This window comes from Macaca fascicularis, chromosome 15, assembly GCF_037993035.2.
Source record: "Macaca fascicularis isolate 582-1 chromosome 15, T2T-MFA8v1.1".
NCBI lineage: Eukaryota > Metazoa > Chordata > Mammalia > Primates > Cercopithecidae > Macaca > Macaca fascicularis.
This window is the reverse complement of record NC_088389.1, coordinates 46711519-46725696: the sequence shown is the minus strand read 5'-3', so window position 1 is coordinate 46725696 and position 14178 is coordinate 46711519. Positions and strand designations below refer to the sequence as shown.

The following is a 14178-nucleotide window of genomic DNA, read 5'->3' as shown; positions in this document are numbered from 1 at the left end:
GATGAGTTTTACTTTTTAAGCCTCTGTGCTGTTTTGATATACACTTAGCAACTTGGTAATAATGAGAAAATAATGGTAGAATCACTTTTATACCAATGCTGACATTCTCAAAAATTTATGGCTTTTCCACTTTTATAGGTAGGAAAGGTTTTGTTATCCTTACTTACATGTAAGAAAACCAAGACAAAGAGGTAAATAACAAACTGATGTCCTCCTATGTCTGCTTCTCTCAACATTCTCCATGGATGATCTCATCCACACTTGTGGCTTAATCCTTTCACTCACAGAGATGACACTCATGTCTCAAGGGTCTAGGCCTGTATCCTGAGCTCAGACCTACAAAGCCCATTGGCCTATTAGATCTTGGCTGACCCAGAAGTGCCACATGTTCTCCTGGAGCAAGCAAAACTCACTGAGTCTTCAAAGCTGAACCCTCAAGTACCTACCACCATGAATAGAAACATATTCAGCCTAGTACCAGACAGGTGAGACAGGAAGGGGCCACATTACGGGCAGGGACTTGTAAGATATAGTAAGGATCATGGAATTTATTTAAAGTGAGGCTGTAAAGCTACTAAAGGATCTTAATCCAAAATGGCACAATCTAATTTTCATTTTTAAAAATCACTTTTGCTACTATGTAGATAATTAAATGAAGAAAGGCAAAGAGGAAAAAAAAAGACGATGATGACCTGTTCATCGGGAAAGAATTAGGGAAAGAAGAGAGTGGATTCAAGGAATACTTTGGAAGCAGAATCAACAGAATTTGCTACTAGATTCAATTGGGGGTGGTGGTGAGACACAGCCCAAAATAAAGTATGACACCAAGTTTTCTGGCTTGGGCAAATAGGTGAACAGTGAGAATAGAGGGGGAAGGTTATTTTTTAAGTCCTATTCTGGGCACGTTGGGTTTATGGTATTCTGAAACAACACTGAAGTGAAAATGTCAAGTAAACAGTTACATATACAAGTCTAAAGTGCAAGTGACATCTGGACCAAAACTGTAAGACTGGGCACTTTCACAATAAAGATGACATTTATATGCCTTGGAACTGATTGATACAGAGAAAGCTCAGAGAACAAAAAGATACTCAGAGACAAGCCCTGAGAAATCTTAGTATCTAAAAGTGGGATGGAACATGATTAACAGCCAGATGAGAGGACACCAACAGAGAAAACAAAATGGCAACTGCCTGCTTCCATGTATGTCTCCCCACCTAACTGAATTCGCTGGAGGTGGGGCCACAACCCACTCTCCACTGCGTCAATCATCCCTCTCCACGTTTACTATTCCATTCGTGTGAATATATGATCATTTCCTTAACCATCTTCCCAGCGGACATTTAGATGGTTTCCATTTTGGAGATTTTAATAAATGTTGCCATACACATCTTTGATACCTTGAAAGTAGGAAGAAAGCATGGAATGAAAGACAATTTGCTTGTTTAAACAAGTAAGTATAAAAAGTAGAAAGGAAGATGGGCACTGGGTTTAAATCCCATGCATGACCTTGGACAATCTACAGTGTTTTCCTAACACACGGTTCACAGACACTTACCATGGATTTGTCAGTGACCAACGCATTCCAAATACTTGTCATGGCCTGTCGAATGCCAAGGTTGGGATCAAACTGGTAACGATAAAGTCGAGGAACTAGCTGAGGCAGAAAAGGAGCCAGCTGCTCTCCAGCTCTGGTAGCAATTACATTAAAACCAAAAGCAGCACCCTAAAAATAATAATAGGCTGAAGTGACTCAGATGCACCCATTATAGTAAAATATTAACCAGCAAAAAATTCTCCCTCCCAAACTTATGCCTAAATACAGCCTGATTTATTGGGCTTTCCAATCAATAGTAGCTATGCGGGGTTCAGCTTTCTCATCAGGCACATACTTTCACAAAATGCACTGTATATCATTTGCCACTGTCTGCCAATGTAGCATGTTTGGTTTGCAGGAAAAAATAATAATAATTGTCCAGTGATAGCAACTTACCTTCCTAGAGTTCCACATTGCATGATGGTTGGCTAAATTCATAAATTTATACACCAGATCTGGCTGGCTAAGATCACTTGCCAGAGAACAAAGTTCCTTGTAGGTAGAAAGGCCCTGACTTGGAAACAAAGAAAAAGAGGTAGGCAATAATATACTTCTCTCTCTCCAGCCTAAAAAATTACATCATCAATATTACTAGGACATATTAAAATCAAATTTTCACTCAGTTTCTAATATTGAGCTATCTTATCACCATGGAGACAGAAAACAGGTTGGGAAGAATATAAAAAGTCACCTAATTCAACTATCAGCAATTCCTAAGCTCCTCTACATTGCTGCTGATAAATGACCTAAATGCACCTCTAAGTCCATAGAAGTGGTCCCCTCACCACCTGGGGATGCAACTCATTAATTCTCCATTATGTTATGCATAATCTCACATGATCATAAGAGAGTCATGTGAAGACGACATCTGTCTTCCCTAAGTCTTTTCTAAGCTAGACCACTCTAACCCTGATTAACTTGAGTCTTGTTAACTTTCCTCTGAACAAATATATCTAATCGTTTTATGTTATTTTGTAAAATGTAAGCACTTTTTTAAAAACTTAGAAGGAGTCTACAAGGAGAGTAAGTAGAATGAAAACAACTTTTGATGTGATAACAGTGTACTGTAGGGGAACGTCAACGACAGAACAAACTGCAGCTTTCTCCAGTTGCAGACAATGAAGCAGGCTCGTGTGGGACACCACAGCAAGGCCCTGCAACCAGCAAAGATTTGCCTAACGATCCACAGAAATAAAGCATGATAAAATAAAGGAGGTCAAGCTCAAGAAATTTATTTTAAATGCTAAAGTAGTGACCTCTAAGATAAAGAATTACACCCACCCAAAAACAAGTGGCAGTGGGTGCGCCTAGCTACGCTTCCAGTGTTCCGCAGGACTCAGCTGCCTGAGAGCTGACCTCTTGGCCTAGTCAGTCTTCCCCAACTGCCCTGAGAGCCCAACATCATGGGCTCCCATGCAGCAGCCCACCACCAATGGCTGGTCACTGAGGGGACATAAAGGGCCAGGCTTCATGCCTCAAAGCAGAACAACTCCGAAAGGCCACCCACGCCAGCTCAGAGCTCCTCAAGAGGCTGGTATCCACTGAAACGATGGCAGCAGTTCAGCCTTCCCTCAGTCATAGGTCCTATCCTGCTTCCTCATGTCCCCACAGTGATCCCTAGAGCACTCCCCAGTAAATTTTCCACACAGAAATTTCTATCTCAGAGTTTGTTTCCCAGGACACTCATTAAGACATCAGCCTGCCAGGCGCGGTGGCTCACACCTGTAATCCCAGAACTTTGGGAGGCCAAGGTGGGTGAATCACTTGAGGTCAGGAGTTCAACAGCAGCCTGACCATCATGGTGAAACCCCCATCTCTAATAAAACACAAAAATTAGGCGTGGTGGCAGGCACCTGTAATCTCAGTTACTTAGGAGGCTGAGGTAGGAGAATCGCTTGAACGCAGGAAGGGGAGGTTGTAGTGAGCCAAGATTAAGCCACTGCACTCCAGCCTGGGCAACAAGAGTGAGGCTCCATCTCAAAAAAAAAAAAAAAAAAAAGACATCAGTCTTTTTTCCATATAAGTTTTCTTCTTCCACCAATAGATAACATTTCCTAAGCGGGTGAAAATCAACTTCATCACTGCTGTATTTACCAGACTAATAAACACACATATATATATATATATTTAAAGATGTTTACCATTCAATGGATTTAGCGTACTTACCCATCTGGCGTTTTGCCAAGAGCTCCCCCTTGAAATACCACTGTCTCTCCAGAAACTTCATGTTTAACTCTAAACCAAAATAAGAATTTCAATAAGCTTCAAGCTCTTCACACCAACATTCAACTAGCCAATGCAATTCATTTACAAAGTGATAAAACTTCCTATCAAGCATTTACTGTGCATAAGATATAAAAGTCTTTTCCGGTCGAGTGCGGTGGCTCATGCCTGTAATCTCAGCACTTTGGGGGGCCAAGGTGGGCAGATCACTAGGTCAGGAGTTCGAGGCCATCCTGGCTAATACAGTGAAACCCCATCTCTACTAAAAATACAAAAAATTAGCCGGGCATGGTGGCACACGCCTGTAGTCCCAGCTACTCAGGAGGCTGAGGCAGGAGAATCGCTTGAACCAGGGAGGCAGAGGCTGCAGTGAGCCGAGATCAGGCCACTGCACTCCAGCCTAGGCAACAGAGCAAGACTCCGTCACAGAAAGACCAAAAAAAAAAAAAAAAAGAAAGTCCTTTCCATGAGGCTGCAAATTTTGTAAAATGAATCCAGAATGAACAAATTAACAGATGAAAAAGACATTTCACATAATTTCCCCTGGATTAAATGTGGTAGCACATGAAAAACTATCCTTCCTACAAGGGAGGAAACATAAAGCAGCAATCCCTTAACACAGATGATTTCCCCTCACACTCTTCACAGATTAGACTATGAATGATATGCAAGCTTCTTCTCCGTATCTTAACTTCCATTTAGCCAACAGTAATTAAGGCATTTTTCTAATCCAATACATTAATTGTCTGAGATCATTAAACTTTCAAAGCTTGACCTAGTGGCATGCTCCTAAAGTTAACAGTATACACTGGAATAATTGTGCTATCCACAGCACAACAATTATGGACTTGCAATTTAGAAAAAGCTTCATAAACGAAAAAATGGAAAGCTGAATCTTCCTTCTCCAGCATATTCTCACTATGTGTATAGACTTCCTCTATGGGCTTGAATCTAAAATTTTCAAGTTCACCATACCTTTTGCCAGTCATAAGTGTTTCTACAAGTGTAGAAACCAATTCCTGTTGATCTTGTTCATTGCCTAGTTCATAAACCAACCCAAGGCCCTTTGATGCAACATCTTGGCTAAGTTCTACAAGAAAGTCAGACAAGATTGTATTACTTTAAAAAAATTTTGTCTGCTTGCTATGAAATCAAAAGCTTTAAAAAGTTAACACTGACCCAAAATGATATCAAAGTAAAGATATAAAAACAGAATCAACATGCCTATTTTATTAAAAATAATAATAAATCATTTCAGTGGACATGGCACCATACATAAGTTACTGTAAATGAGAACCACATTCACAGAAGATCCAGTTCACAAACCTAGACAATACTGATGGACCTATACAGTGTCACTGGACAGTGCAGTGACAGATCATCCACGGGCTATAAGTCATACACATCAGAGATAAAACAGCCTCACAAGATCTCAATACACTCAGACCTAACTTTTAAAAGTCAATACAAGTCCATATGTTTAAAACAAGTTATAAAACAAAGCTACTACTGAAAGATTTAACACATATACGTTCACTCTCTCCTAGCTTAAATCAGAGAGGAAAAGTAACCAGAGGTAGAAAAAAGCTATTATGAGAGATACTAAAGAAGGCCTCGGCTCCATTTTAAAATGCAGAGTTGAGGAATATGTTCTAACGTATAAACCAATAAATAAAAAAGAATCTAAGTTTCCTATATCCTAACTAGAAATTTTGGTTTCCAAGCCATTAACATAACGCTTATCCTTACTGCTAACAAATAAGGTTTAATAATTGTTTTGATTACACAGCTCAAGAAAGTTTTCTTTTATGTTCATTAATCCAGGTTTTTCAACATTTAAAACACAAGTTCAATAAAGTTTAGAAATCAAATATTAACCAACAACCTACCATCATTTTCTGATAGAACTGAAACAAACGCACTTTGAATTTCTTTAAGATGAGACTGAAAGAAGAAAAAAGGCATTAGAACACTGAAACTCTACCTCTTTGAGAGAGTAAGAGTCTTGCTCTCACCGTGCACAAAATTTGTAGTCTTATTATCCAAGCCAGTTACAATCGCTGTTTTGCTCTCATCTTTATAGGTGGCCCAAATCACCTGGAGCTGCACCACTTACAGGTAGTCTAACACACGCAAGCTGACCATTGCCCTAACTGAGCTTCCCCATCTCAAGCACTTCTGACTTTATACCTTCAAGTCTAGAATCATCTTCTAGCCTATATCAGGCCACCATTCTTCATTCCTTCATGTACAATGTATTTCAAAATACCTACTATTGGTTAATGACCTTCACCCTCATATGCTTTCCTTGCTACTTATAAAACTGGTTTCCAACAGGGCTGACCACAGACAGCATGGCTCACCTTCACTTCTTTGTGGGTACTTAGCTTCCTCACAAGGGAAAGGAGCCAGATGCAGGCTGCTTGCCTCACATGTGGGTTGGGGCTGATGATATGTTTATTTAAAATCACATCCAACACCCATGGAACCACATCATTCACTTTGGCTCCTGGGGAAAAGCAAAAAAAAATAACAAAGAATTAAAATAATTCAACATAGTTTCCTGAAAAAATTAAATTGAAATCAACATTTGCATAACAATCCTATATTAAAATCTAAATGACTAAGGTGTTTAAAGTTGCTGAAGGAATCAATAATTATTCACTCTAGAACCTAGTGTAAACAAAATTACATTTCAAAGATACTCGAGTAACTTTTTAGTTCCTGAGAATGAAAACTTATCCCTACTCTTTAGCAATTTTTCTTTGTCTACTAGACGTTTCTCATCTTCCATCTAAAAACAAACTTCTTTTGCACTTACTTTCCTCCTCCAGCTACCATACTGTTTTTCTCCTTTCCTTTATTACTGCAGGGTTTCTCAAGCTCAACACTACTGACATTGTAGCTGGATAATTTTTTATTATACAGAGCTGTGCTATATACTGCAGGATGTCTAGCAGCATCCTGTGCCTTCACCCACTAGAGACCAGTGGCACCCACCCTCCCCAGTGTCTAGACATCACCAAATGTCCCCTGTGGGGCAAAAATCTCACTCCTCCAGTGACAAACCACTGATTTACATTAAGACCCTTCAAAACAGTTGTTCAAACTCATGTTCAAACTTTGCTCTTCTCTTTCCTTGAGCCCACTCCAAATCAGCCTTTTACCTTCTCTTCTCCATAGAAATTAGTCATAGAAATCACGAATGACTTTCCTGTTGCTACGTTCTCATTTCTCACCTTAGTTGATATATTGGCAGTACATGACATGGTTAATTCCCCTCCACCCCTCATCCCTTCACAGTTCCTCGCTGATCACATTACTCCAGTTCTCAGAGTCAGAATCCCTTCTTTTAATTCCCATAACCACAACTCTAGCTGCCAGCAGTTCTGCTATCTGGGTAACTACAATTACAAAACCAACAAGTCCTTACTAGATTCCCATAACATGCCTGGGATAGTATGTACAGATGTTAAGATGGCTAAGACCTGGGCCCTAACTGGCTTCTCAAATGCTGTTCATTCTACTCACAGCAAGATTGGTACACTGTAACCAACAACAACATCCAAAGGCCGAGTAGCACTCAGATGAGAATGACATAGAACACGCATGATCAAAATTCACATCAAAGATTCATCAACCCTCCCTTCTCCACAATATTTTATGTTCTCCTTTCCCAAAACAGACAAAAATAGAACTTCAACATTGAATGGACAATCTGAGATTCCTGTGGATGAGTAAAAAGCCAAGCAGGATGCAATCTTCCAAGAAGAGTTTGAGGCAATACAAGAGTTCAGAGAATGAAGACTGGCATAGATACCTCTCTACTAACCTTTACTTGTTAAGTCACTATGTAAAAACCCATGGAGTCAGAAACATGCCTCTCACAGCAAACCCACTCCTCAGTGTGAGCCCTCCCTGCTGTCAAGCCTCTGTTACCACCTCTCACATGCAACCTGAAAATTCCCACTTCAGGTTTGGTTGTCTTCTTGCTAACAATGTCGCTTTCCTTCCTTACCGTCTTCCTTCTATACAAAGTGCTCCTTGCCTTGCTCCACGTGTGTTCAAAGAAAAACCTCAAAGAACTGACTCGGATTCAGCTTCTGTCAATCCACAGTTCTCATTACAGTGCAAGCAAAAGTGTGTTTTTCTATTTCCTTTAAATCTCTTTATGGTGGCTAATGAAATAATAAGTGAACGCATTAACGTGGAGTGAAGTGTTAACTGTAACACTAAGTGCAATAACTAAATTAATGCATTATTCATGATGGAACACAATATACAATAAAATGTTACCACGAGAATACTCTTTTAATTTCCTCAATTGAGAGAATAAAATATAAAAACTTGGTGACTTTTCCTTCTGTTTAAATTTTTTTTTATTCTAGCTCAAATACTAAAATATATTTTCAATTCCAAATTCAAATCAAACCACAATAAATTTGAAATCATAATATATAAAACATAAAGTCAGAAACCACATGTTCCCTCAACTATATGCTGCCACTGTATGGAACGCTAGCAGAAGGCACTTATGTAATAAGGGATTAAAGGAACACATCATCTGGAAACAACTATACCTTGAATTCTGAAACTGGCTAAATACATAAATCCTCATGAAAAGAGCACAAGCTTCAAGGTGATCCAGAGCTGACTCCCCTGCTTGCTTGCCAAAGGGTCAGAAAAATAAGTTACTAATTTCATGCTGCCTTTTTTTTTTCTTTTTTTGAGACGGAGTCTTACTCTGTTGGCCAGGATCGAGTGTAGTAGCATGATCTCAGCTCACTTGCAACCTCTACCTGCCAGGTTCAAGAAATTCTCATGCCTCAGCCTCCCAAGTAGCTGGGATTACAGGCTTGTGCCACCACGCCCAGGTAAGTTTTCTATTTTTAGTAGAGACGGGGTTTCACCATGTTGGCTGGGCTGGTCTCTAACTCCTGACCTCAGGTGATTCGCTCACCTCGGCCTCTCAAATTGCTGAGATTACAGGCATGAGCCACTGTGCCCAGCCTCATGCTGTCTTCTTCACCCAACTATTTTTCTTGACTGAATGAAACTGGTAAAACAGATATAAATATTTGAAAAAAGTAATATGGAATGTATAATGGTTTTGCCTCAAATGTAATAACGAGAACAAAAAAGGGTTACTTGACAATTATAAATTGATTAGCTGAATATTTGGTACCAGCAGGAGGAGTATATTCCTCTTCAGTCACTAGCCAGGCATCTCGGGCAGCCACAGAACTAGTTCCTATTGCAGCGCTGGTAATGGCTTCGCCAATAGTGAACTGAAGTTCTATCTGCTTGGCCTGTAACGAAGGAAGTAAAAGCCATGAATGAGAAAACACATTTCCCAAAACCATCCATTTCTACAGAAAGCCTGCTTAAAAGTGTGTTTCTCAGCATGTTTTGTTTTCACTCTTTGCCCTAGCTTGCTTTCGGTTAATTCAATGGCTCAAAGGCCAGGGAGGGTGAGGGAGTGGAGGATATAAGAATCCTTTGAAGATATTTTTCAAAGTCTTTGCTGCCCTCCTCACCCTCAGTAGAGAACCACTAAGCAGTGATTTATGATTTCTGGAAGCATAATATGGTTCACCTAAGGAAGACTTAGAAAATCCCATCAACTTTGAAGACATGTAAGTCTCAATATAAATTCTAGCCATCTTTCACCAGCTATATACCCTTATTTAAACTTTTTAAATTATTATTATACTTTAAGTTCTAGGGTACATGTGCACAACATGCAGGTTTGTTACATATGTATACATGTGCCATGTTGATGTGCTGTACCCATTAACTCATCATTTACATTAGGTGTATCTCCTAATGCTATCCCTCCCCGTTCCCCTCACCCCAAGAGAGGCCCAGGTGTGTGATGTTCCCCTTCCTGTGTCCAAGCATTCTCATTGTTCAATTCCCATCTATGAGTGAGCACATGCAGTATTTGATTTTTTGTCCTTATGATAGTTTGCTGAGAATGATGGTTTCCCCCTTCATCCATGTCCCTACAAAGGACATGAACTCATCCTTTTTTATGGCTGCATAGTATTCCATGGTATATATGTGCCACATTTTCTTAATCCAGTCTCTGAGACCACAGTGCAATCAAACTAGAACTCAGGACTAAGAAACTCACTCAAAACCGCTCAACTACATGGAAACTGAACAACCTGCTCCTGAATGACTACTGGGTACATAACAAAATGAAGGCAGAAATAAAGATGTTCTTTGAAACCAATGAGAACAACGACACAACATACCAGAATCTCTGGGACACATTTAAAGCAGTGTGTAGAGTGAAATTTATAGCACTAAATGCCCACAAGAGAAAGCAGGAAAGATCTAAAATTGATACCCTAACATCACAATTAAAAGAACTAGAGGGCTGGGCGCGGTGGCTCAAGCCTGTAATCCCAGCACTTTGGGAGGCCGAGACGGGTGGATCACAAGGTCAGGAGATCAAGACCATCCTGGCTAACACAGTGAAACCCCGTCTCTACTTAAAAATACAAAAAACTAGCCGGGCGAGGTGGCGGGCGCCTGTAGTCCCAGCTACTTGGGAGGCTGAGGCAGGAGAATGGCGTGAACCCGGGAGGCGGAGCTTGCAGTGAGCTGAGATCCGGCCACTGCACTACAGCCTGGGCGACAAAGCAAGACTCCGTCTCAAAAAAAAAAAAAAAAAGAACTAGAGAAGCAAGAGCAAACACATTCAAAGGCCAGCAGCTAAGATCAGAGCAGAACTGAAGGAAATAGAGACACAAAAAACCCTTCAAAAAAATCAAGGAATCCAGGAGCTGGTTTTTTGAAAAGATCAACAAAATTGATAGACTGCTAGCAGGACTAATAAAGAAGAAAAGAGAGAAGAATCAAATAGACGCAACAAAAAATGATAAAGGGGATATCACCACCAATCCCACAGAAATACTATAAACACCTCTATGCAAATGAACTAGAAAATCTAGAAGAAATGGATAAATTCCTGGACACATACACCCTCCCAAGACTAAACCAGGAAGAAGTTGAATCCCTGAATAGACCGGTAACAGGCTCTGAAATTAAGGCAATAATTAATAGCCTACCAACCAAAAAAAGTCCAGGACCAGACGGATCCACAGCCGAATTCTACCAGAGGTACAAAGAGGAGCTGGTACCACTCCTTCTAAAACTATTCCAAACAATAGAAAAAGAGGGAATCCTGCTAACTCATTTTATGAGGCCAACATCATCCTGATACCAAAGCCTGGCAGAGACACAACAAAAAAAGAGAATTTTAGACCAATATCCCTAATGAACATTGATGCAAAAATCCTTAATAAAATACTGGCAAAGCGAATCCAGCAGCACATCAAAAAGCTTATCCACCATGATCAAGTGGGCTTCATCACTGGGATGCAAGGCTGGTTCAACAGATGCAAATCAATAAATGTAATCCAGCACACAAACAGAACCAAAGACAAAAACCACATGATTATCTCAACACACGCAGAAAAGGCCTTTGACAAAATTCAACAGCCCTTCATGCTAAAAACTCTCAATAAATTACATATTGATGGGCTGTATCTCAAAATAATGAGAGCTATTTATGACAAACCCACAACCAATATCATACTGAACGGGCAAAAACTAGAAGCATTCCCTTTGAAAACCGGCACAAGACAGGGATGCCCTCTCTCACCACTCCTATTCAACAGAGTGTTGGAAGTTCTGGCCAGGGCAATCACGCAGGAGAAAGAAATAAGGGGTATTCAATTAGGAAAAGGGGAAGTCAAATTGTCCCTGTTTGCAGATGACATGATTGTATAGTTAGAAAACCCCATTGTCTCACCCCAGAATCTCCTTAAGCTGATAAGCAACTTCAGCAAAGTCTCAGAATACCCTCATTTAAACTTCTATAAGCCTCAAAAACTTCATTTGTAAAAGGAGCATAATATCATCATCCACAGCATTAGGCTTTAAGAATTAAATGAGGAAAAAAAAAAAAAAGAATTAAATGGGGTTAACGTACATAAAACGACTGTATAGTATGCTTGATTGTGGTTATTCCACAATAAATAGTAGCCATTATATTTTATTAACATTTAACAATTATTTAACTTTTTGCACTCTTGAATTTTATATCTTGATGTTACTTTTAAATGGCTCAGAAAAAAGAATAATAAAGCATACATGAAATGTTAAAATTTGGTAAATGTGGATAAAGGGCACACAGGAGTTCTTTACACTATTCTTACAGCTTCACTGTAAGTTTGAAAGCATTTCAAAAGTCAAACATTTGAAAATTCTATATAGTACCCACTCAAATGTTTTAAAATTTTATTCAGAAATGTTGACATGATTCACTAGTAGGAATCACTGACCCAACATGTAACTACCTAGACCTGCATTTTCCACTTTTTACTGTGAACCAGAAGAAATTTAGGAGGAATAGGAGAAATAAGGGAATGAACAGAGAGCATGTGAGGGCTATGAACACGCTACTCTTCAAAGCCTAAAGACAACAGCTGAGACTTTCCTACACCAATCAACAAATGCTCTAGTGATGAGGCTTCAAGTACTAATGCCACATGCTTCCTAGTCTGAGGAAAAAAGATTTAAAGGCTTTAGCCCTACAGCTTCCCTGGTTAAAAGCTTTTCTTGGCAATTTCAAGCTGAAAAAAGGTATTTCAACATAATCCTTATTAGGGGTTCATTTTATGTACCTGTACCTGTTTTCGCATGTTTCCTGTAATTAATAACATCACAGCTGGCATTAAAAACAAAAAACAAAACTCCATAGCTACATTTATGAATAATATACTATCTGGACATTGCTGTAAATATTCCATAAAGGGGGGGTTCAATAGAGAAAATAAGAACAGATACATGGGGATTCATTATATTATTATTCTATTTTTGCATATGTTTGAAATTTCCTATAATAAAAAGTTACAAGAGGGAGCAGGCGGAAGGACAAAGTGGCTGAACAGGGGGAGGTGGAAATGGTTAACAGGTACAAAAAGATAATTAGAAAGAATGAATTCAGGCCAGGTGCACTGGCTCATACCTGTAATTCCAGCACTGTGGGAGGCCAACGTGGGTGGATTACCTGAGGTCAGGAGTTCAAGATCAGCCTGGCCAACATGGTGAAACCCTGCCTCTATTAAAAATACAAAAATTAGCTGGGCATGGTGGTGTGTGCCTGTAATGCCAGCTACTTGGCTGAGGCAGGAGAATCGCTTGAACCCAGGAAGTGGAAGTTGTAGTGAGCTGAGATTGCACCATTGCACTCCCGCCTGGGCAATAGAGTGAGACTCTGTTTCAAAAAAAAAAAAAAGAATGAACGAGAACTACTACTCTTTGACAGCAAACTAGTGTGGCTATAGTCAACAATAATTTCATTGTACATTTAAAAATAACTAAAAGAATATAATAGGATTGTTTGCAACTCAAAAGATAAATGCTTAAGGGGATGGATATCCTATTCTCCATGGTGTGATTATTAAGCATTGCATGTCTGTATCAAAACATCTCGTGTACCCCATAAACATATACACTCACCATGTACCTACAAAAACTTAAAACTGAAAAAAAAAAAAAAAAAAGCCCAACAGAACCTCATCCCCTCCCCATCTAATGCAGGAACATCGAACTGAACTGTCCACCAAAAAAGCACCTTCATAAAAACTAAATCAGGTGACAGATCACAGTACCCAGCTTCAGCAGACTAACAAGAGGAGACGCACTGAACAGTGTGGAAGAACACATTGCCTACACCTCCAGCTTGGAAAGAGAACCTGTATGCTTGGGTGAATGACAGCAAAGGGAGTGTGATACTTTGCATTGCAACTCAGTGCCACCCTGTCATAGCATCAGGCAGAATTCTGCCAGTGCCCAAGAAGGCAGCACTTAGACCAAACCTGGGCCAGAGGGAAATCAGTTTCTTCAGTGAGAGGAACCCAAGTCAGTTGACTAAAATGGCCTCAGGTCCCCAAATAAATTTCACCAGCAGCTAGGCCACACTTGGAGGGAGGAAAAGCAAGAATACAGGCGACTTTTTCTCGTAACCAGGCACCAGCCCACCAATAGTAAAACAAAGCACCAGGCAGAGTCTGAAGGCCCCATTTCCAGGATGTTCCTGTGGAAGAGCACTTCTAGACTCACCCCAGGCAAGAAAGGAATCTGCTTGTGTGCCACGAACAACCTAAGTCCCAAGTCCTGGTTGGCTCCAACACCTGCTGACTAGAACGGCCTCATCTTTGAAAAAGCATCAGCGGCAGTCAGGTGGTCACAGGTCTTCGGTGAGCCCTGGTACTGTGCTGGTCTGGGAGGCCATGGGCTTTGGGAGCAACTCAGCATGGTGCTAGCTGCTGTGGCCACAG

At 40.1% G+C, this 14178-nt stretch overlaps 1 protein-coding gene across 4 annotated transcripts in view; it reads right to left on the bottom strand.

Annotated features, from left to right (window-relative positions):
* The window catches only part of ECPAS (Ecm29 proteasome adaptor and scaffold), a 123818-nt gene that overhangs the window by 25559 nt on the left and 84081 nt on the right, over positions 1–14178 (bottom strand). For all 4 annotated transcript variants that reach the window (XM_005581082.4, XM_005581083.4, XM_045373622.2 and 1 more), the window contains 7 exons: positions 9006–9129; positions 6184–6329; positions 5710–5764; positions 4796–4910; positions 3764–3832; positions 1994–2111; positions 1559–1726 (listed from right to left, as the gene is read on the bottom strand). In XM_005581082.4, coding sequence (XP_005581139.1) covers positions 1559–1726; positions 1994–2111; positions 3764–3832; positions 4796–4910; positions 5710–5764; positions 6184–6329; positions 9006–9129 — 795 coding nt within the window. The remainder of the gene's footprint in view (positions 1–1558; positions 1727–1993; positions 2112–3763; positions 3833–4795; positions 4911–5709; positions 5765–6183; positions 6330–9005; positions 9130–14178) is intronic.